The sequence below is a fragment of the Chlorocebus sabaeus genome, chromosome 16 (genome assembly GCF_047675955.1).
Source record: "Chlorocebus sabaeus isolate Y175 chromosome 16, mChlSab1.0.hap1, whole genome shotgun sequence".
In the NCBI taxonomy this organism is placed as follows: Eukaryota; Metazoa; Chordata; class Mammalia; order Primates; family Cercopithecidae; genus Chlorocebus; species Chlorocebus sabaeus.
The window spans coordinates 79,118,390-79,138,334 of record NC_132919.1 but is presented as its reverse complement, the minus strand read 5'-3'; the positions used below and the strand labels follow the sequence as shown (position 1 = coordinate 79,138,334).

The following is a 19,945-nucleotide window of genomic DNA, read 5'->3' as shown; positions in this document are numbered from 1 at the left end:
GCTCCCTCCAGAGTCATGGCACTGCTTGGGAGCCCCCAGCACGGGGGTGGCCTCCAAGGAAAAAGTGTTCGCTGTGACCCAGTTACCCCTGAGGAGGGCTCTGCTCCACGGGGGTGTCTGGGAGGCCTGGGGCCACTGCCTGGCTCTCCTGCCTTCCTCTCCATGGAGTGGGAGGGGCCTGTGGGGTGCTCCGAGTCAGGGTTTGTCTCCCTCAGTGGTCGCCACATCTCAGGGAGCAAGGCCCCCTGGTGACACTCCAAATCCGGCCTTTTCCGTGCGGCCACGGCCTGTGTTGCTGGGAGAGCGGGGGCCGGGTGAGCCACCCACCAAGGCGGTCCTGCACCCCTTAACGGTCCCATCCATGCTGTGCTCCCCAACTGTCCTCTGCGCCCCGCCCTGCCCCCTTCCCCCCCCCACCCCCCCACCCAGGAGCCTCTGGCTCTGACCTTTGTCCAACGCTTGTGCCTGTGTCTTGCTCTGAGAGTCAGGGGGAGAGCAAGGGGTTGCCAGGGGCTAGGGAGGGTTGAGGACCTAGGTTGGGGAGGGGTGGTGTCCAGTGAGGTCATCTGTGATATGTGTTGGTGGCCTCAGCCCGCCCAGGCTCAGTCCGCCACCCACCCCCAGCCCCCATCTTCCCCACGTCCTCAAGACCTCCCCTCCGCCCCACCCCCACCGGGCTGGGTCACCCTGCCCGGTCACCCTGCCCATCCACAAGGCCACCTCCTGGATGCGAGTCCTTGGGCACTGGGAGGTTCTGGGCACGCTCTGGTTTGGGGGAAACTGTGGGCTTCCTCCCCCTACAGCTGCAGGACCCTCAAGCGGCACCCGGAAGCCTATGCGCGGCTGCGGGACAGACACAGTGTAATGCGCGATAGGCTGGTCCGGGCGCGGCCTCAGTACTCCCAAAGCGCGGTCCCGGCCGGTGCGTCGGCGTCGGCGCGCAGCAGGCCCGAGGCGCCGCCGCGCAGGTACTTGCCGCTCCGGGCGCGGATGGCCAGGCGGCCGCGTTCGCGGAACTCGAAGACGAAGTCCTCGGCGCGTTCGCCGTCACTGCACACGCTGCCGTGGCTGCCCGTGTACCAGAATCCGCCGCCGCGGCCTGGAGGACGGGACGGCGTTGGCGGGGGTGCCCACCTGCCCGCTGCGACCCGCTCCCGCGTGCCCACCCTGCCCGCCGCGCACCTCGGATCTGGTAGGCGCCGTCGCTGAAGCTCAGGTGGAAGACGTCGTAGACAGAGCGGTTGGTGTCCAGCTGGTTGGAGCCGCGGCGGTGGCAGACGAAGCCGTCCAGGCCGCGCAGCACCAGGATGGGCCGGTTGATGAGCTTGAGGGTGAACTCCTCGTCTTTGCCTGGCAGGGAGAGCGTCTGCTGCGCTGCCCCTCCCGCCACCTTCCCTGTCCAGGCCGGGGGGGTGGGGTCCCTGGGAAGCGCCACACCTGGACTTAGGGGCCCAGGCCTGCCATTGCCTCATGTGCGACCTTGGCAAGGTGCCTAGGAGGTTCCCGGCAGCGGAGAAAAGGACACTCCCATAAGGACCTAACTGTTTCCCTTGCCAAGACGGTTATCTTGACTAGCAAGTATGACTCCATGACAGCAGCCGTTCCACGGGCTAGGGAGGGTCCAGCTCTCGGTGGAGATGGGGTGTCTGGGCAGGCGCTGTCCCTGGGTGGAGACAGCCCCTGCCCCGGTCCCTGGCAGGCGGAGTGCTCACCCACAAAATCGCTGATGGCCGCCAACTGCCCATTCTTCTTCATGCACACGTAGCGCCCATTGCTGGCTTTGAGTGCCACCCGCCGGCCGCGCCACTCCATCTCAAACATGGTGTTGGCGGAACTGGAGGGAGCAGCGAAAGGTCTCCTCAGGACAGCAGGAGATGGGGGTGCAGGGTATCTCTTCCCTATCCTCCTCAGGTTCCAAGGAGTGGAACAGGAGCCTGCCTTCCACTGACACACCCGCCACCATCAGGAGCTACCTGGCCCCAGTGGGCTTTCCTCTCTGAGCTGCCACGGCAGTCCTCACGGCCGAAGCAGTGATGGTGGCGGAAGTGATGGTGCAGGTGATGGGAATGGTGATGGGGATACAGATAGGGATGGAGATGGAGATGGACATGGGGATGGAGATGGAGGTGGGGATGGTGGTGGGGATGATGGAGATGGGGATGGGGATGGGGATGGTGGTGGAGATGATGGGGATGGTGGTGGAGATGATGGAGATGGGGATGGTGGAGATGGGGATGGAGATGGGGATGGGGATGGTGGTGGGGATGGAGATGGAGCTGGAGATGGGGATGATGGTGGAGATGATGGGGATGGTGGTGGAGATGATGGAGATGGGGATGATGGTGGAGATGGGGATGGTGGTGGAGATGATGGAGATGGGGATGGTGATGGGGATGGTGGTGGAGATGATGGAGATGGGGATGGTGATGGGGATGGTGGTGGAGATGGGGATGGTGGTGGAGATGATGGAGATGGGAATGGTGATGGGGATGGTGGTGGAGATGATGGAGATGGGGATGGGGATGGTGGTGGAGATGGGGATGGTGGTGGAGATGATGGAGATGGGGATGGTGATGGGGATGGTGGTGGAGATGGGGATGGAGATGGAGATGGGGATGGGGATGATGGTGGAGATGATGGGGATGGTGGTGGAGATGATGGAGATGGGGATGATGGTGGAGATGGGGATGGTGGTGGAGATGATGGAGATGGGGATGGTGATGGGGATGGTGGTGGAGATGATGGAGATGGGGATGGTGATGGGGATGGTGGTGGAGATGGGGATGGTGGTGGAGATGATGGAGATGGGAATGGTGATGGGGATGGTGGTGGAGATGATGGAGATGGGGATGGGGATGGTGGTGGAGATGGGGATGGTGGTGGAGATGATGGAGATGGGGATGGTGATGGGGATGGTGGTGGAGATGGGGATGGAGATGGAGATGGGGATGGTGGTGGAGATGGGGATGATGGTGGAGATGGTGGAGATGATGGAGATGGAGATGGGGATGGGGATGGGGATGGGGATGGTGGTGGAGATGATGGAGATGGGGATGGTGGTGGAGATGATGGGGATGGGGATGGTGGTGGAGATGATGGAGATGGGGATGGTGGTGGAGATGATGGAGATGGGGATGGTGGTGGAGATGATGGGGATGGTGGTGGAGATGATGGAGATGGGGATGGTGGTGGAGATGATGGAGATGGGGATGGTGGTGGAGATGATGGAGATGGGGATGGTGGTGGAGATGATGGAGATGGGGATGGTGGTGGAGATGATGGAGATGGGGATGGTGGTGGAGATGATGGAGATGGGGATGGTGGTGGAGATGATGGAGATGGGGATGATGGTGGAGATGATGGAGATGGGGATGGGGATGGAGATGGGGATGGTGGTGGAGATGATGGAGATGGGGATGGGGATGGTGATGGGGATGGTGGTGGAGATGGGGATGATGGTGGAGATGATGGGGATGGGGATGGTGGTGGAGATGATGGAGATGGGGATGGTGGTGGAGATGGGGATAGAAATGGTGATGGGGATGATAGTGATGGTAGAGATGGAGATGATGGTCATGGGGATGGCGATGATGGTGGGGATGGTGATGGTGGTAAGGGGGATGTTGGAGGAGGGAGGGATGTGTGCACTCACACTTGTGTGGCTGTGGCCTGAATGCCCCCATGGGTGACCAGGGTCCAGTAGCCCCCAGTGCTGGAATAGAAGGTGCACTTCTTTGTCTCCTGGTCAATTTGCATCAGGAAGGTCTCATGGTCTAGTTCATCATCCTGATTGGCTGAGACGTTGACCCCTGGAGGGAGGAGATGGGGAAGCCCCTCACGCCTCTCCTGGGTAGGGAGCAGGAGATGGGGGCATGCTTTTGGGGGCACCCCTGAAGCCAGAGGGGTCTCATCTAGAAATCTCTTGACTTGAGAAGATTTGGAAGACACCTCTCAGAGAGCCTGGGAACCCTGCCCCAGGGCCATGTGTGCCGTCTGTGGACCCTGCACACTGTCCCCAAGGGAGCCGTGACCTCCCTCCACACCCCCAGGAGCCAGGCCCTTCTGCTTGGCACAGCCCCCACTCTCTGCTAATCAGTAATCAGCTGGTAATCTCCTTGCCCTGCTCTCTTGACCCAGGGCTTACACCAGCCTCTATTTATAATTCACCCTAAGCTGCTGGGTGGGCACAGGCAGGACCTAACGATGGGGATGGTGGGGATGGGGATGGTGATGGGGGCACCCCTGGGCACCAGGCAGGGGCTGGTCCCTGTCACCTCTGCAGAAGCCCCAACTATCCGTGTTTGGTCTCCCGGGACCCCTGGGGGAGGACAAGACTGCCCTGGGCTCCATCTGGGGTTCCTGCAAGGGGATGGAGGGGCACCCATGCCCAGCATGGGGACAGCAGACACTAGAGCCACCCCAGGATCTTCTGTGAACTGAGTCCCTGGCTCTTCCCACAAGCCACCTCCCTGTTTCCATGGCAACTGGCCACTGGGAGTGATGTATCAAATTGCGGAGCCCCCCACGAGGCCCAGGGACTCTGGTGGCCTGTCCAGCTGGGGACTGGGAGGGAGTGGTGGGCAGAGCCCCACAGGGCCTGAGGGTGGGGCCAGATCCCATCCCACTCTGTCCCCAGGGGAGAGGGCACCAGGCTACCAGGCTATGACTGCCAGAGAGCTTGGGACCTGTTCCCTTCTGAGAGCCCCAAAGCTGCCCCTCACACCCCAGGCTGGGGTCTCCCTCACACTCACCACTGATCAGATGCAGAGGAGCAACCAGCATGTCCCCTGCACTGTGGCCGAGCATTCGTGCCAGCACCCCACTGCCACCAGCTCTAGATCCTGGCAAATACTGAGCTAAGAGCAGCTGTCTGGGCCCAGTGGAGGGCAGCACTGACATGGTGCCCGGGGGTAGCAGGACCCCTCAGGAGGGGAGGCCCATGAGGGGCGTGGCAACGCCGTCCCTGCGGGCACTGAAGGAAGAGTGGGGTAAAGCCACAGCATCGCAGGGCTGCCCCCGCCACCGTGCCTCCCGGACCAGCACTTTGGTGTCCCTAGTGTTGCCCCCACACCTCCTTCAGACAGAATGCTGTCTGGGGCTGCCTCATTCAGCCATTTGCTTCCAGAGAAATGACCTCAAAATAGGAGAGGAGTGCAGCTGGCATTGGCCTGGGCAACACTGGTTTTACCCAACTCCAGAGGGGCTAGTTGAGCAGCTGGGGGACTCAGTTCTGGCCAATGAGCGTGAAGAAGTGTCTGCTAGGACTTAGGGGAGAAGTGTTCTTACTCCTGAGAGGACACAAGCAGAGCCAGTGCCTCTTTTTTCTCTGGACTTGGTCCTGCCTGGATGTGAGGCCTGGAATACCAGCAGCCACATTACGACCATGAGGGCGTCAGGCTAAGGTCAGAGCTGACCCAGGAGAGTGGTTCAGCAAAGAGGTAAGAACGGAGGACCCCGGGGAAGCTGCTGAGCGGGTGATGGTGGCTGCCTGGGAACCCACCATGCCCAGGGCTCTGGACTCCCGTTTCAGATGATTGTGTCACTGCTGGAGCCAGCCTGTGGCCAGTTTTCTGTTACAGCATCGGACACTGCCTGCCACGCTGTCTGCTGGCAGAAATGAGCAGGCTCTGGCTGATGGCGGGGGATACATGCAAGCCTGGGTGCTCACTCCCCTCCCAGGGGGAGGAGAGGCTTAGGGGCCACCCAGCCAGGGAGATGCCTCAATGAAGGGCCTGCCATGTGGCCGCTCCACAGAGGCCGGGTGGGGGTGACACTATAGCGCCTCCCACGCTGCAGCTGCCTTGGAAGCTGGGGGGGTTCCATGCCCCAGGACTGAGATGCCACGTCCCACTCCCCACAGCACTGGCCGCCAATCCAGAGCCTGAAACACCTGGCGGCCAGGTCCTCACCCTTGGCCCTGCTGAAGGCAGGGAGGTGAGTGGCTGCTGCTTCCTGTTTCTAAAGTGGGAGATGGGAGCCAGTCTTGAGTAGGGGATTCTCCCCTCAAAAGGACAATGGGGTCAGATGCAGGGTGGTTGAGGATCAAGAGACTGAAAAATGGTCCATACAGTCCCCATCCCTCCACCACTCTATCAGCACTCCTCCATCACCATCACCATCACCACCATCACCACCATCATCACCATCACCACCAGCACCATCATCACCATCAGCACCATCACCACCATCACCATCATCACCATCACCTTCATCATCACCATCACCATCAGCACCATCATCACCATCACCTTCATCATCACCATCATCACCATTACCATCACCTTCATCACCACCATCATCACCATCACCTTCATCATCACCACCATCACCATCATCACCATCACCTTCATCATCACCACCACCATCAGCACCATCATCACCATCACCTTCATCATCACCACCATCACCACCATCACCATCAGCACCATCATCACCATCACCATCAGCACCATCACCTTCATCACCACCATCATCACCATCACCTTCATCATCACCACCATCACCATCATCACCATCACCTTCATCATCACCACCACCATCAGCACCATCATCACCATCACCTTCATCATCACCACCATCACCACCATCACCATCAGCACCATCATCACCATCACCATCAGCACCATCACCTTCATCATCACCATCACCATCATCACCATCACCATCATCACCATCACCATCACCTTCATCACCTTCATCATCACCATCACCACCATCACCTTCATCATCACCATCATCATCATCACCATCACCACCATCACCATCGTCGCCGCTGCCACCACACTGTCACCACGGCCCTCACCTCCACCTCCATGCCACCATCCACATCACACCACCAATGCCATGGCCACTGCCATGGCTGCCGCTTTGAGTCTGCTTCCCAAGCCGTCCACTTACAAATGGCTAAAGGTCCAGTGTCTTTGGCTCCCATGGAGGAAGCATTCTCACTACCACTGTCCCACTTACCCCCTTTAACCTCCTAAGGATGGCCACATGCCCGGGCCTAGGCCCAGGCCAGCAGGCATTGTAGCTGGACTGTGGGCTGTGATGGGAAGGAAGGGCCATGACCATGCATCCACAGTTGAACCCTCACTCCTGGGACCCTGTCACTGTTGGGATAGGCCCGAGGACACTGACTGCAGGTGCAGGACCCCATAGCCATGGCCGGGCTCCCCTCTCAGTGTGCAGGGTGGGGCCTCTGCCGTCTGGCCCCAGAGTATCCGTGTGCCCAGGGGGCCTGAACATCCGTCAGGGCAGGGGCTTGGTGGGCACCTGGGAGCTGCCAGGAGATAGAGGAGCTCCATTCACCCTGCTCTCCCCACCTTGCCTCTTCAGACTACCTCAGATCCACTCTGGGGTGCATGGAGCCAGGAGCCCAGGTGGGTAGTGACTGCCTGGGCCAGGGCGTCTGCCTCAGAGCTCAGCTAGTGGGGAAGGAGGAACTGCTGGGGTTCACCCCACAGGCGGTGGAGGGAGTCACGCAGGGAGGCAACTGGTGACCCAGGAACTGGGGAGAGCCAGGCCACGCCCCACTGGAGCACGGAGGTGCCTCCCCACCAGGAGCCCAGGCCCCGGGTGAGGCCGCCTGCCCACTGTGTCCTCCAACACTGGAGCTGACCTTAAGCTCCCCCAACTCCTGAGGACATGAGGCTCCACTGGTCAGGCACATGGTGGTGCCATCCCCGCCCTACCCCGGGCTCCCTGCCCTGCCCTGGGCCCCTCCCCAACTTCCTTTAAAGTCCAGAAATTCGGCCGAGTGCAGTGGCTCACGCCTATAATCCCAGCATTTTGGGAGGCCAAGGAGGGTGGATCACGAGGTCAGGAGATCGGGATCATCCTAGCTAACATGGTGAAACCCTGTCTCTACTAAAAAATACAAAAAAATTAGCTGGGCGTTGTGCCGGGCGCTTGTAGTCCCAGCTCCTCGGGAGACTGAGAAAGGAGAATGGCATGAACCCGGGAGGCGAAGTTTGCAGTGAGCCAAGATCACACCACTGTGCTCCAGCCTGGGCGACAGAGCAAGACTCCCTCTCAAAAAATAAAGTCCGGAAAATGGGGTGGAGGAAGAGAAGGGGAAATATGGGCCCCCCACAGCCTCCTGCCCACATGCCCCTCATGGCACCAGGTCAGGCCTCCTGCCCCTGCTGGGCACTGCCCATCGCCTGGCCCACACCTCTGCAGTCTGAATCTGCAGCTGCCCGGGGCTTGGCTGAGACATTCTCCAGCTATGTTGAGAAAGGCCGGGAACCCTTGCCTCTGACCCTGAAGCCACCACCCCTCAGTGGGGGTCCCCTGGGCATGGCCGGAGGGCCACCCACCCGACCCTGAGTGGCCACACATGTCCCACATGGACCCCCAGCCCAGAACAAACACGCGAACACATAGACACGATGCCACTCCCCGTGAGACGCCCACGGCCTCTTTCCCGAAGCAGGGGGAGGTCCCAGCACCCCTCAGGAGGTCACCACCTGTGCCCTCCTTACCTTGCCGCACAGAGACGTAGCGGTGGTTGGCAGCCACCAGCACCACCTGAGGGTGACTCTCCTCCAGGTCGAAGAGCTCGTCCTTGCTGGGCCGCGTGTTTCGGCCGGCCTTGAGGGTGCCAGCAGGCCCCATGGGTGCCAGGTAGCGGCCGTTGCAGTCCTTGAAGGCCAGCTTGCCCGCCTTGAACTCCAGCGTATAGCAGGCCTGGGGCTCCGGCTCCCAGACCAGGCGGCCGTCGCTGCGCAGGTAGCGGCTGTCACAGGACTTGAGGCAGTACTGTCGGCTCCGGAAGATGAGGGTGAGGAGGGCGTCCACGCCCCAGGGCTTGTCACCGTCCGCAGCCATCTCGTCCTCCCGCGGGCACAGGTGCACATAGCGCCGCCGGCTCACGCTCAGCAGGTGGGCCTGCGGGTGGATGGCCAGGTGCACGGTCCACAGCTCGGCCGGGGAGATGGCTGTGGCAAAGCAGGACAGCTGGTCCTCGGTGCCTCCGAAGAAGCGGCCATGCGGCTCTGACTGCAGCACCCAGCGCCCATCTGGCTGCGGCAGGACCAGGAAGCGGCAGTCACGGCCCGGCTGCTCTGCCTCGCAGGCCACGCGCCCGTCCTCTTCTGCCGACAGGTAGCGGCCCAGGTGGCTGCTGCGGAGCAGCACAGCCGACCCTTGTCCAGGGTCGGGCTCCAGCACCCAGGTCTGCTTCCTCTTGAGGCTAGGCGCCGAGGCATTGACCTTGAAGCCGAAGCTCTCGGCTGTCAAGTAGCGGTCAGTGTCGTTGACGAGGCCAAACTGGATCTTCAGCACCTGGTGCAGGCCGTTGGTCGGCATCTTCAGGCTGGCCAGGTCCCCGGAGGGGCCTGGGACGCTCCCTCTGAGTGCTCACGGCCCCCGCGGCCCCCCAGAACCCCAGGTCGGCTCAGCTGGCCCACGGCCCCCAGACCCAGCCGGTGTCATGGATCCCCTGTGTGCTCTGACCTGCCTCTGACCTGCGGCAGCAGCCTGGGAAGCTCTTAGAGGGCTCGAGGGCAGCAGAGGGCGGGCGGGGAGAGCGGATCAGAGACTTGCAGCTTAGGAGCGGTACTTTTCATTACTCTGAGCTTGGATTTCAGCCACTCCTGGATTACAGAGTCCAGAGCCTGAGGGCCCGCAGGGCTGGAGGGCAGGGTTGACCCTTGTTTCCTCACAGCGTAGGCCCAGCGCCCCTCTTCATGGCCCTGCACCTTTTGGCCTCTCTCGTTCCTGCCCACCTCCTCCAACCCCGTGTGGGCTCCCAGCCTGGGCCGGCCCTTCCCGATGTAGAGCTGCCCGGTGGAACGCTCACGGCTTGGCCGCAACCCGATCGCTGCGTGTACCCTCGGTGGCCGCCAGGCCCTCAGCCGGATCCAGTTACTGCTTCTCTGATTCCTGCTGCCAGGAGCACAGCAAGGACCCCACCCACAACCTACAGCCAGGTCATCTCCACCCCAGGCCAGCCTCTGGCCACGCTGCTCAGGCCCCAGAATGACGCGCACTGGACTGCTGCCCACACTGGAAGGTGGAACACAGTGGCCGTGCAGCCCTGCAGGCAAGAGTCAGGGTCAGAGGCCCCAGTCTGGCCTGGCCCCGGCACACTCCTGTGCACTCTGAGCAAGTTGCTGGTCCTGAGGCTGCCCCTTCCTCTGCTGTGAGCTGGAGTGAAGCCAGCCTCACTTCACTTTGGAGTCTTTACGGATGTGCATCCAGGAGGCTGGTGGGACGCTGTCCACCCCGTGCTCCCAGGGTGACCCTTGGAATCTGGGAGAGGATGAAGGCCAACAGGCTGGGAGAGACTGGAAGTGGTCACACCTGTCCCCAGCACCTCCCTGCTCTGGGCCACCTAGCTGCACCCCTTCCCCAGAGCCTGAGGGGCACTGGGCCCTGCTCACCATGCCTGGCGCCTGCACCTGCCTCAGGGGCTCAGAGCCAAGTAGTGAAACCAGAGCTGCCCACCCTGGGCCAGGGCCAACCTGGTGTCCTCTTCCTCATAACAGCATGTGACCCTCAGATCTCCCTGGGGACTGGGAACAGGGGCCGCAGGGCACTTCCGGTCATGGCCTGGAGTCAATCCCCTGACCTCCTGGGCCCCCCATCTCCTGAATGGCTATCATGGGGGTCCCCATATGGCAGGAGTCTAGCCAAAAGCAAGGGGCCTGGGCTGGGCACCTGTGGGCCCCAGAGATGGGCGGGGCCACAGTGGCAGAGTGTGCACAGACTCAGGGACTCTCCCTCTGTCCTGTAAGCTCTGGATGGCAACTGTGCCAGGCACCTGCAGACACGGGAGGAAAAGGAACCTGTCCTCACTGTCCCCGTGCTCAGGGCCCGGGTGGGGGCAGAGAGACTCCCACATTCAAATACCGCCTAAGGGCACAGTGCACGCCACGACGCCAGGGCCTGGTCTTGCCTCTCCCTGTGCACTGGCCTCATCCGCCTCTGTGATTCACACGCTTTTATGAGGCACCAACTGTGTGCGAAACCAGGTCATGTGCCAGGCACCATCCTAGGAAGACGCAATCTGGGGTTACACCCCCTCCCCAGAGACGATGCCCACACACTCTCTCCCACAGTTTCAACGGAACTGAGGACCCAGGCCTAGCACCGATGCCAGGGAAGTATCTCTGGATTAGGGGCACAAGCTGGGGTGCTGCCTGCACTTCAATTTCCCATTGGATCTTTTCTTAAATTTTTTTTCTTGAAACAGGGTCTCGCTCTTCACCCAAACTGGAGTCCAGTGGCACAATCTTGGCTCACTGCTACCTTCGAGCTCAAGCAATCCTCCTGCCTCAGCCTCCCAAGTAGCTGGGACTACAGGCACTTGCCACCATGCCCGGCTAATGTTTGTATTTTTAGTAGAGATGGGGTTTCGCTATGTTGCCCAGGCTGGTCTCCAACTCCTGAGTTCAAGTGATCTGCCTGCCTCGGCCTCTGAAAGTGTTGGGATTACAGGCATAGCCACTGTGCCCAGCCTCCCGTTGGATTGTGAGGGCACAGCTCAGTTGGTCTGTGAGTCGTAGACGCCAGAGGGACAGCTGTGCCCATGGTCCCCCCGCCTCAGACACAGACACTGGCTTCACCTCCACTCCCCAACACCCAGCCAGGCTGTGAAGGAGCCCAGGCGGCCTGTCCCTCTGATTGGCATGACGGCCTCATTAACACTGCCTGGGCTGGCAGGGTGCTTAGGCATCGGGTGCCCAGCGGGAGGACGCCTGGCCGCCAGGGGCTAAGTGGGCCTGGCTCTGGGCAGCCTGTCAGTGGCAGAGCCAGGAATGATGGCGGCCTCTCAGTTCTGGGGCCTCACAGCTCCACCCTGGGTGGGGCTGCCTGGAACTGACCCAGGTGTGTGAGCTAAGGGGGACTCTCAGGCCCCAGGGGAGGGTGACTAAAGGGTGGGTGCCTGGGCCGGGCTTCCTTGGAGGGAGACCGTTGGCAAGGATTCCAGCCCCTCCTGCCTCCACGTCAGGACCCCAGACTCTTGCCCAGCCACCTGCTAGGACTGTTTCCTCTGGATCCCCAGCAAGGTTTCTGGCACACAGCAGGTACTTAATAAGTGCCTGAGATTGTTGGATGTGGGGAGTCTGGTTGTTATTATTTTTTCAGATGGAGTCTCACACTGTCACCCAGGCTGGAGTGTAATGGTGCAATCTTGGCTCACTGTAACCTCTGTCTCCCTGGTTCATGCGATTCTCCTGCCTCGGCCTCCCGAGTTGCTGGGATTACAGGCGCCCACCACCATACCCGGCTAATATTTTGTATTTTTTAGTAGAGATGGGGTTTCATTATGTTGGCCAGACTGGTCTCGAACTCCTGACCTCATAATCTGTCCTCCTCAGCCTCCCAAAGTGCTGGGATTACAGCCATGAACCACTGGGCACAGCCTTTTTTTTTTTCTTTTTCTTTTTTTTGAGATGGAGTCTTGCTCTGTCGCCCATGCTGGAGTGCAGTGGCATGATCTCGGCTCACTGCAACCTCTGCCTTCCGGGTTCAAGCAATTCTCCTGCCTCAGCCTCTGAGTAGCTGGGATTACAGGTGTGTGCCACCACGCCCGGCTAATTTTTGTATTTTTAGTAGAGATGGGGTTTCACCATGTTGGCTAGGCTCATCTTGAACACCTGACCTCAGGTGATCCACCTGCCTTGGCTTCCCAAAGTGCTGGGATTACAGGCGTGAGCCACCGTGCCTGGCCGTCTGGTTCTTTTTTATTTATTTTAGAGACAAGGTTTTGTTCTGTCACCCAGGCTGGAGTGCCGTGGTGCTATCTTGGCCAATGGCAGCCCGACCTCCTCGGCTCAGGCGATCCTCTCACCTTGACCTCCTGAGTAGCTGGGACCCCAGCACAGGGCCGGGTTCTTGTGTGATGGACTGAGCCTCTGCCGATGGGTGCAGCATCGTGCATGTGTGCGAGTGTGGTGTGTGTGTGTGTGTGTGTGAAGGTGCTCATGGACGAGGGTGGGCAAAGGTTGCCAGCAGGGTCGCCTGCTGGGCCAGCTCTGGACCCTGGGAGTGTCATCCTGGATCCCAGCCTGAGAGCCTACTCCGGGCTGCCCAGCAGGGAGCCCAGGTTGTACACTGCCCAAGGGAGGCTGTTTCCAGGGTCCCACTCATACTCCAGACATATGCAACTCAAAAGAACATGTGGTGGGCTGGGGCGCTCTAGCCCCCCACAGCGTTCTCAGGCAACAGGGAGCACCCCCTCCCATTGACCCCCACCAAGCCCTGTGGTCACACCTCCAGAGGTGCCATGCAACCACTCACGCGGGGTACACACGCGCCTGCCACCCTGACCTGTGCAGGCTGCACTGTGGGGAGAGCTCCACGCCCCACCCTCACCCACCTCGGACGCTGGTGGGTGGAAGCCCACGCCCAGTGAGGCCAAAGCTGAGGTCTGCACCTAGGAGGGGGTGCCTTGTTCTGGTGGGCACTGAGAGGCTGTTTGGGGTAGCAGTACCCCTGATCCCCTGGTCCAGGGAGCAGCCAGCTGTGACAGCCTTCCTGGCCTCGCCTGAGCCCAGAGGCAAGGAGTGCCTCAGCCATCAGAATCCCCCGACAGCCTCCCCTGAGGCCCGAGTCTCAGCCTCCATCCCTCTCAGCGCAAGGCCAGCTAGGGAAGGACCAGGAAGCCATGTGCCCCCACCGGCCCCTGGTGTCCACCCTCAGGTTTCCTGAGAGCCCTCAGGAAATCGTTCCCTTTCTGAGGTGCTGGAGGACGGGCAGTCCTGGCGCCGCAGGGTCCCCCTTCCCCTCCCTCTCACCCAGCTGGCCCCTCTGGTGCTACAAGGGGAATGACCCCAGCCCCTCCCCGCCGCCATGCCTAGACCACTGATCCTGGATGCTAGAGCCCAGCCTGGGTTCCTGCTGGCACGCTGTCTGCTGCCATGGTGACCGGCACGTGCTCCAGGCTGGGTGCCCTGCAGTGCTGGTGCTGGTGGTGTGAGCTGGTACAGGCCTGCCTGTGTGCAGCTGGGGGAGAGGTCGCTCCTCACCCTGCTGGCCTGGAGCCCTGGAAACTGGAACATGGAGCCCTGGGGCAGCCCCGCGGCTGCGGACCATGCCTTTCACAGGCCAGCAGCACCTTCGGCCCTCCCTGCAGGCATCGGAGGAGCCCCTGCCTCAGTGCCAGGCCCTGACTGCTGCCACTCCTGTTGGCATCCCTGTCTCCAGTGATTCCCAGGTACTCCACTCTCCTCCTCGTCCCCATGCCAAGCCCCTGCCCAGGCTCTGTTGTCCCCTTGGCCCTGCAGCCAGGTGAGGGCCACCCTGCTGGGCACACCGGGACTTGATGTCCTCACTGCTGGCCCAACACCAGGTCCCAGGGGCCCAGCCCCGGGTGTTGTTCCTGAGAACAGACCTGCAGCCTGGCGACCTCATGATTTTTTCATGGCTGAGCTATCGGCTCTGCTGCAGTTCCACTTACACGGGCAAGGGGGCCGCACTTCTCTTTCTCTGGCCTGGGTTGGTTTACTGAGGCCGGGTTTAGGGTGACAGGCTCCATCGGCAAGGCAGGGGGCAGGGCAGGGCTGGAATGAAGAGCTTGGGGAGGGGCTCTCCAGCGTGGCTGCCTGCCTGCTCCTAGAGAATCCCCCTCCCCTCCCTCCCCCTCCCCGCAGGCAGCTTCCTGAATTGTAGTTGGGGTTCATGGCTGGCTGCTCTGGAGCCTCCCCTTGGAACTGTCAGGGCGGACAGCCTCCTGGCTTTTGTTTTCCGTGAAATCATAAGGTGCTGGTGGGGGGCTGTGCCTGGAAGAGGAGGGGAGGAAGAGCACCTGGCAGGGGACTCTAGGCCTTGCCAGAAAACTCCGGACCCCAGCAAGGACAAAAGTCCCCAAAGGGAGCCCGAGGGCAGAAGCAAAGGTGTCTTGACAAGCCCAGATGCCCCACAACCACTGGGGCAATGGAGCCTGTGACCCCTGAGCCCCAGGACCTTTGCACATGCGGGGGTCAGGAGGGGAGTGTTCATGAAGACCCCATGAGCCCCTGGCTGCTTGGGGCTTAGAATGACCAACAGATCAACTTTCAGAAAAGAGATGGCTGTTTACAGCCCAGCTGGACTTACACACAGGTGCACACCACGGACATGGACACCTGGCGTGGACGAGCCCACAGCTCTGCAGGTGGCAGCCTTTGCCCAGTCCCTGTCCGCCTGCATCTACACACACACAGGCCCGCATATGCCCTGCCCACGTGTAATGCCACTTCCACCTGCAAGTCCAGTCGTGCAAGAACTGACCATCACAGGCACTCAGGGAGTACCTACTGTGTGCCGGGAACCATGCTGGAGAAAGGCAAGGAATTAACTCTACCTCTGACTTCTGGGACCAAACAGAAATGGACCATTTATCACTCTACAGTGAGAAGGGCTCCGCATGTGGCCACCATCGTGGTGTCACCCAGCTCACAGAAGAAAACATCCTTGTTCTTAGCAAACACACACTGAAATAGTAAGGGCATCGTGCCTGAAACCTGCTTCCAAAGGGTTCAGAAATAGAAGGAGAATGATAAGCAAATGTGTCAAGATGTTTAAAACTAGTTAAGTTCAAAATTTCAAAACAAAGCTGGGTGCAGTGGCTCACACTTGTAATCCCAGCACTCTGGGAGGCCAAGGCAGGTGAACTGCTTGAGCCCAGGAGTTCGAGATGAGCTTGGATAACATGGCAAAAATCTATGTCTACTACAAATACAAACATCAGCCAGGCGTGCTGGCATACACCTGTAGTCCTGGCTGCTGGGGGATGGAGAGGGGTGAGGTGGGAAGATTGCTTGAGCCTGGGAGGTCAAGGTTACAGTGAGCCGAGACAGTGCCAATGCACTCCAGCCTGGATGACAGAGTAAGACCTTGTCTCAAAAAAAAAAAAAAAAAAAAAAAAACAAAAAACAAAACACAAACCAGGGGCGGTAGCTCAGGCCTGTAATCCCAGTACTTTGGGAGGCCAAGGCAGGCAGGTCACCTGAGGTCGGGAGTTCGAGACCAGCCTGACCAACATGGAGGAACCTCGTCTCTATTAAAGATACAAAAATTAGCTGGGCATGGTGGCACATGCTTGTAATCCCAGCTACTAGAGAGGCTGAGGCAGAAGAATCGCTTGAACCTGGGAGGTGGAGGTTGCAGTGAGCTGAGATCGCGCCAATGCACTCCAGCCTGGGCAACAAGAGCGAAACTCCGTCTCCAAAAAAAAAAAAAAAAAAAAAATCAAAAGGTTAAAAACCATAATAAATAAAATGAAAAATTCTACTGAAGGGTTAGAAGTCAAGGAAATATCCCAGAAAGTTTAAAAACAGAGACAGAAGAAAAAACTGGAATATTAGAGAATAAATCCAGAAGGTATAATACCCAATTAACAGAAATCCCAAAACAGAAGAATAGAAAACAAAACAAAGAAATTGTAAAAGAAATAATACAAGAAAATTACCAAGAACAGGGCCTAGGAAGTAGCCAAGACAATGAATGCAAAAGCATCACCAGGGACATTAAGCAATGTTAGATCAGCAAGAAAAAGCCTGAAGGCTCTTAGAGAAACACAAAACCTGGACTCTGGATCAGGAATCCAGTGACATTAATTTCTCATCAGCAGCAGTGCCAGCAAGAGACAGGGGCTAAGCCTTCAAAATCCCAGGCCAGTTCTCAACTTGCAATTCCATCCCTCACCAAACTGCCAGTTCCAGGGGTGTGAGCTCAAGGCACTTGCCGATACGCAAACTCAACACTGACTCAACACTGACTCGGGGGCTCACCTTCCCAGCTAGGTGATGCCCCCAAAGGATGCTTTGTCCTAAGGACTGGAGGAAATGGGGCCTGCCAAGGTGCTGGACACAGTTAACCTTCAAGAGAGCCCAAGGTGTGTGTGGGTGGGGGCCAGGCATAGGGGGCTCCCTAGGGTGATTCCCTCCCACAGACCAAGTGGACACATGGGTTGAGCCAACCGCTATCCTTCCCTAGTCATCATGTGACCCTAGCTCGGGCCTCTCCACCTTCAGGGTCACCTCCTGCGTCTGTCTTCTCCCCCCGCCCCTCCCGCAGGCCTTCCTGTGTCCCCACGGTTCCAGGAGGAAGTGTGACTGCCCTGGTGAGGCACTGGACATCCCCTATCCGGCAGTGCCCCCTCTTACTTTCCTGAAGCCAGCCCAGCCCCCTTGGGGCACAACTCTGGGGAGGTCCCTGCCAAGGCCTGGCCCAGTCCTGGGAAAGCCGGAGAGGCCTCTGTCCCCAGCAGGTGTGTGTAGTGAGAGCTCTGAGTCCCACCCCTCCAGCCCTGGAAGGAGCCACCTTTTTCTGCTGTGTGGCCTCCAACCAGCCTCTCAGCCCCTCCCTTTCCTTTTCTGGGAAGTGGTGGTTAGCAGGGGCCATCTGCTGGGGGAGCAGAGCACCGGATAAACGCCCGCACCCAGGGCCAGGGTCCTCGTGTTGGGGCCCTCTGTGGCTGCCTTCTGTCCCTGGTCGCAGGAGGGACCTCGGACATCTGGGGTGGGCAGTGAGTGGAGGCTCGGGCCACCTCCCATCCACTGCCCTGGGTGACCCCATCCCACCTTTCCGCGTCAGCCCTGGCTGAGGTCACCGGCCGCTCCCCGGGCAGCCCTGCCTCCGTCACCGTCGGGTGTGCGGCGGTGACTCAGCGGCCGGCCCCGCCCAGTGGCCGGAGGGAGGAGCGGGGGTCCCTCCTGGCGCTCTGGGCAAGCGCGGGCTCCGGCAGCGCGGCAGGTGCGGCCTCGCGGCGATAGCGGGACCCACCTGGCGGCCTACGGGGGAACAACACGGGCCCGCCATTCCTGGCCTTCCCGCGGGGCCCATTCCACGGGCGCCATCTCCCGGCCCGGGGCCTCCGAGCTCGTGGTCCTGGGGGTGCGTCCCCGCTGCCAGACAGTGCTCGGCAGGGGCGGTGCGTGCTGAGTGCGGGTCCTGAGCCCACCCGAAGCCCCGGTGCCGCGTCCCCGGGGGAGTGCGCGGAGCTGAGGCCCAGGCCCGCGCCCTGCGAGCACCTGGGGGTCAGGAAAGGCCGACTGTGTGGGGAGGGGACGCAGCAACTGGCGGGCCGGGCGCTGCAAGGGGCGCGCGACGACGTGCAGCCCGGCTGGACCGCCGCGACCCCACACCAAGTTAGGGCATGCAGCCCTGGGCCCGGCCTGAGAAACAGCCCGAGGTTCACCTTGCCCGAACGCAGACCCGCTCAAGTCCCAGCTTCCCGGGCTGGGACGGGCAGGGCGGCCACGCAGCGCCGGCCCCCCAGCCACACCCGCCCTGCTGTGCCCGCCCCCGCGGCGCGCTGGGGAAGGAGGACGCGATTAAGGCTCGGATACCCTGACCAGAGTCCGGGCTTGACCCCCGGCACCCTCCATTCTCCGCATACCAAAGGCAGCCCTTGGGACAGAGGGCCCACAGCAGTGGCCTCTTGCCCTTGTCCCGCCCTGACCCGCCTCCCCCGCTTCCGCGTGGCGCCAGCCGTCCCGCGAGTGGGGACACCTGGAGAGGCCCTGACCTAGTCGCTGTGCAGAGCTCTTTGGGCGAGCTGCAGGCCAGAGAGAGCTGGAGGAGCTGACCAGCTAGGCGGCAGGAGAGGGTCCGTGGGGAGAGTCAGCAAAAACGACCCCCTCCCTCCCAGCCCTAGAGTCACAGCCCCTTCCACGTTTTTGAGATAAGGAGACAGCTCCGAATGGGCCTGGCCTTCCTCGTCCCCTCCCTCTCTATTTCACCCCTACTTGGGCTTCCTGCACAAGCAGCTGCGGGGAGGGTGCTATGCCAGGTACGGGGGCACCAGCTTCACTGTGGAGGACAAGGATGCTGTGCCCTGAGAACCAATGCTCTAGGGCAGACGGTGGGTGAAACAAGCTCATAATCAATGGGAGTTGATGAGAGGTCCTGGGTGGCATGGGGGCCTGCCAGGAGGAGGCAGCCAGTGGGAGAGCTTTGGGGGCAGAGGAACAGCTAGGCGGTGGTCAGGGCGCTGAAGGAGTGGAGGGACAGGCAGTGCCCACTCTGTGCGCCTCCAGCACCAGGGGAAGAGGCTTAGAGCCTACCCCCAGGCAGCAGGTAGCCTTGGGAGCAGCAGGGATTCGGGACATGGGGATTGATTGTGGAAGCTCAGGCCCTGGGGTGGGAAGGGTCGCAGGATGCGCACTGCCAGGGAGCAGGCATGGCCACATGAGGCAGGCTGTGGCCTGGGAGGGGGTTTCTGGCTTTAGCCCTGTGAAGAGGGTGGGGGCTCCTTGGTTTCATCTCCGCTTCTGGCTCCTCCCCTGCAGCTAAGAACCACCCTGAGGGGAAACACAAACTTCAGGCCACGCAGCCTGTGGGAAGGAAGGGGTGGGGCTGAGGGGGCAGGAGCTCCTGGGGTGGGGCCCACAATGGCCAGGTGGAGAGCAGACCCTCCCCACTCCATGCAGCTCCAGGAGGCCAGAGGGGACTGAGGCCTGGGGAAAGGAGCCGCCTTCTTGGGCCCAGCGGAGGGTCACAGCGGGGCCTGGGGCTATGCCCTTAGGAACGGAGGGAGGAGCGGTGCCGTGTGGTCTCACACTCGACACACGGAGGCGCTGAGCACGTCTTACTCATCACCAAAAACTGAACCCCTGGGCATCAGGCAAGAAGCCTGGGGGGTTTGCTGGGCCGCCTGCCGGCCTCCTGTCCCCAGACTTCTTGTCCACACAGGAGGGCAGGCAGCCTCAGAGCCCCTGATGGGCCACACATCTCATCGTTGACCCCTCTCCTCTTTTTTTGACAGGAAATGGGGTAGAGAGGTCACATGACAGGTACAAGGCTGAGCCGGGCCCAGAACCCGGGTGTCCAGCTCCCAGCCCAGGGCTCTTCCAGGGGCCTCCTTGGTTCCTGCTGCACAGCGGGGATGGGGAGTCTCAGGTAAACTGCAATGGGAATCCTGTCTCCAGAAGGCCTGGAGCAGCGGGGGTGGGGTGGGGCAGGGGGGTAGGGTTGAGTGACTCTAGGCCTGAGTGTCCAGTGACTCTGCAGG

General features: G+C 60.7%; 1 protein-coding gene across 2 annotated transcripts; it reads right to left on the bottom strand.

Annotated features, from left to right (window-relative positions):
* Nucleotides 1–430: 430 nt before the first annotated feature.
* Nucleotides 431–18,245, bottom strand: FSCN2 (fascin actin-bundling protein 2, retinal). 2 transcript variants are annotated; one of them, XM_008013243.3, is made up of 5 exons: nt 8,484–18,245; nt 3,653–3,809; nt 1,713–1,834; nt 1,183–1,350; nt 431–1,099 (listed from the first exon to the last, which is right to left on the bottom strand). In XM_008013243.3, the coding sequence occupies exons 1-5, from the start codon at nt 9,307–9,309 to the stop codon at nt 894–896; spliced, it is 1,479 nt and encodes a 492-aa protein (XP_008011434.1). In that variant the 5' UTR covers nt 9,310–18,245; the 3' UTR covers nt 431–893. The 2 variants fall into 2 exon arrangements, with proteins under 2 accessions (XP_008011434.1, XP_037849861.1); XM_037993933.2 differs by having other exon boundaries at nt 894–1,099; nt 1,183–1,437.
* Nucleotides 18,246–19,945: the final 1,700 nt, after the last annotated feature.